The following is a 3276-nucleotide window of genomic DNA, read 5'->3' as shown; positions in this document are numbered from 1 at the left end:
AGCGGCCGCCGTGAGGCACCCTAAGCGACATAGATTCCTAATGAACGAGTAAATATAATTAAAGAGTTAACTAGAATAATTGAATGTCAGAATAATTAGAGGCCGACAAACAACCAATTTCTTTAGTGCCGAGGCTTTGTCTCTTCTGCTGGTTTTCAGACTTTGATCTTTAGCTTTGCTGCTCTGTGTGTGTGTGTGTGTGTGTGTGTGTGTGTGTGTGTGTGTGTGTGTGTGTGTGTGTGTGTGTGTATCAGTGTTTAATCTACTGTCCATCAGAGCCACTCTCATCGCCACGGGCCTGTTCATCAATAATGTGGGCTCTGTTCTGTAGCTGCCAGCTTTATCTTGGCCACTGGGGTGCAGCTTGCACTTCAAAGACATCTGGCCCAGTTAACAGACACTTCCAGATCTGCCTCTATTTAAACGGCTGTTCTGGATCAAAAAATGAAGTGCTGTGTCATGTTAATGCAATCGGATGGGTTGGTTCTGCTGTGGTCCTGTTGAAATGACTCTGTTGAAGGCTTGTCGGATGTCACCGTTGGCTGTGATGAGTCAGCTGAGGACTCTGAACCCTGTGTGGCTTTGATTACTGGGCCTAAGGGATGGTTTGGTGTGTATTTACAGTACTTTATAATGGTAGAGGACTACCACGAATGGCTCCATTCATATTAGAGATTGTATTTTGCAGGAAGTGACATTGAAAAATGAAGTATCCCAACATTATATAGCCATGGCAATTATTCCGTTTGCTGCTGCAAAGGTGACTGGTAGCGCAGTGCTGCAGTGTTTAACTGGGTATGTGTATGTCTTTTGTAGGTATGGCAGCGATTCGCAAGAAGCTGGTGATTGTAGGAGATGGAGCGTGCGGTAAAACCTGTTTGCTTATCGTGTTCAGTAAAGACCAGTTTCCTGAAGTCTATGTCCCCACGGTGTTTGAGAACTATGTCGCCGACATTGAGGTTGACAGCAAACAGGTGAGCACAACACACTTGAGAAATACAATGTGCATAAATATAATTGTTCCTGCTGTTTATAATTGTCACTCACTGAGGTGATTTTATGCTGATTATAAAACAATGACTTGTTAAATTCAGATGCTCAATAAAGTTTGGCTCATTTAAGGTCAAATTATTAGCTATTGGAGGACCATGTGTTCACATGTAAACCCCAAAACCCAGTTTAATAGGCTAAGTAAGTCCTTGCCTGTCAGTTGGACCTCTTGGAAGGGGCTTTAATGTGAAAATATTGACCTGATTTACTTTCCTTATTTAGTTTAACATGCAGATGGCACCTCCATCTGTCCTTTTTGTGGTGGAAGTCCATTTTAATGGTTTGAGATGTTCTGAATGTGTGTTTGAGCTCAGTGCGTCTCTTTATCCAATAGGTGGAACTTGCTCTCTGGGATACCGCAGGACAGGAGGACTATGATAGGCTCCGCCCTCTTTCGTACCCAGACACTGATGTCATTCTTATGTGCTTCTCTGTTGACAGTCCTGACAGTTTAGGTAAGGATACTCTCTTTGGTCTATTGTTTTGTGTACCTTTCTCACATGCGCATGTTGTAATTACATTATCTTTCCTTTTTCTAATGAAACTGACCTCCGGTCGGTGTTAAAACTCCAGTATTGACCTTTGATCTCTGACATCTGTGTAGAGAATATTCCAGAGAAGTGGACACCTGAGGTGAAGCACTTTTGTCCAAACGTTCCCATCATCCTCGTCGGCAACAAAAAGGACTTGCGGAATGATGAACACACACGCAGGGAGCTGACTAAGATGAAGCAGGTAAACATGGTATTTGCACAGAAAATACATTACTGTACTCTTCAACTGGACGTTTTTAAGATAATTGGTTGTTAAGTTTTGCTTGTTTCAATAAACGTAGAGTATTTGACAAAATCAAGACACAAATAATGTGTACTGACAGCATATTTTGTGTTGACTGTCCAATAGGAGCCTGTTAAGGCAGAGGAAGGAAGAGACATGGCCAATCGGATTGGTGCATTTGGTTACATGGAGTGCTCAGCCAAAACAAAAGATGGCGTTCGGGAGGTGTTTGAAATGGCCACTAGAGCGGCGCTGCAGGCACGCAGGGGAAAGAAGAGCAACAAATGCAGTCTGCTGTGAATACTCGCTATTGGACTCTGTGCCTGTACTGGGGCTCAAAAAGAGTGTGCGTGAGGGGCACTCATAACCCCCACCCCACCCCACATTGGCCAAATGCTTTTGAGAGAGAGATCCCAGAAAAAAAGCTTTGTTTTGTCTCTTTTTTTCCCCCTTTTGGTCTTATTTTTAGTCATGGAGATATTTATCAGTATTTAAGAGAACTTGGACAAATGGGACTTTTTTGATGCTTTATCTGATTTTGTGGTATCATTCAAGCTTGCTCATCTGCCAAATGCTGTTATGTGACCCTGTGGGCTGATTGGAAAGGTGTGATCCTGTGAGCTGCCAATCAATACTTCAGCCCATCCCTCATATGCTGGGCTTTTTTTCTGCAACATGAAACAGGGCTGAACTTGATTGTTTCTGTATGTATGAATCATTTTAAGGTTTTCTTTTAGATCAGGGCAAGATTGGAATTTTAGAACAAAAGTACTGTTTTAAAGCAAAAAAGGGGCATGGGGTGGGTGGGGGGTTGATATGTATACATACCTGTACATATGAACGTGTGTATTTGTATGTACACACATTCAGGACTGGAAACCGTATTTGTAAACTAGACTTGGTAATCTTGTGTAATAAAAGATGTTCTATAAGGAGCAACTCTGTGTGTATGTGTGTGTGTGTGTGTGTGAGAGAGAGAATGATCAGGTTAATGTGTAAACCTTCACAAACTAGCAGAATGTAATTGATGCAAACAGGAAAAAATACAATTTTGTTTCTGCTTCCTTTTTGTAAGCAGTTCACCAAAACAATACACTTCTGTTATATACTCACAGACCTCCTATTCATAAAGTGTAGACATTTTCAAGAATGTTCACACTTCTCTTTTTTTCATGAAATAAAAACATGTTAATCAGAGACATCAATAGACTGTGCACACTTACTCCGTATGCATTTCTGCTAAAGCAGATGGAAGTAGCAAACTATTTGTTATATTTCTGTTAACTGTCAATCACAAATAAAGTATATACATATAAAACTATAGTAAATGTAATATTTTAGTACATTATATTACAAAACATTTTAGTTATGAAATCTAGAAGCTTTAAATGTCTTAAGAGCAAAGGTGAATTGCATCAATATTATCTTGAGATGTACTTTTACTGTTTA

General features: G+C 40.5%; 1 protein-coding gene across 2 annotated transcripts in view; it reads left to right on the top strand.

Moving 5' to 3' along the window:
• LOC107556503 (rho-related GTP-binding protein RhoA-B-like) overlaps window positions 1-2763 on the top strand; it is a 5055-nt gene extending 2292 nt beyond the window's left edge. For both annotated transcript variants that reach the window (XM_016239639.1, XM_016239638.1), the window contains 4 exons: window positions 817-974; window positions 1385-1505; window positions 1655-1785; window positions 1954-2763. In XM_016239639.1, the coding sequence (XP_016095125.1) occupies window positions 819-974; window positions 1385-1505; window positions 1655-1785; window positions 1954-2127 (582 nt within the window). In that variant the 5' untranslated portion in view covers window positions 817-818 and the 3' untranslated portion in view covers window positions 2128-2763. The remainder of the gene's footprint in view (window positions 1-816; window positions 975-1384; window positions 1506-1654; window positions 1786-1953) is intronic.
• The last annotated feature ends 513 nt before the right edge of the window (window positions 2764-3276 follow it).

The sequence above is a fragment of the Sinocyclocheilus grahami genome, unplaced genomic scaffold (genome assembly GCF_001515645.1).
Source record: "Sinocyclocheilus grahami isolate Dianchi unplaced genomic scaffold, SAMN03320097.WGS_v1.1 scaffold570.1, whole genome shotgun sequence".
NCBI lineage: Eukaryota > Metazoa > Chordata > Actinopteri > Cypriniformes > Cyprinidae > Sinocyclocheilus > Sinocyclocheilus grahami.
Note: the sequence above shows the minus strand (reverse complement) of the source record. Positions and strands in the feature narration are given on the sequence as shown.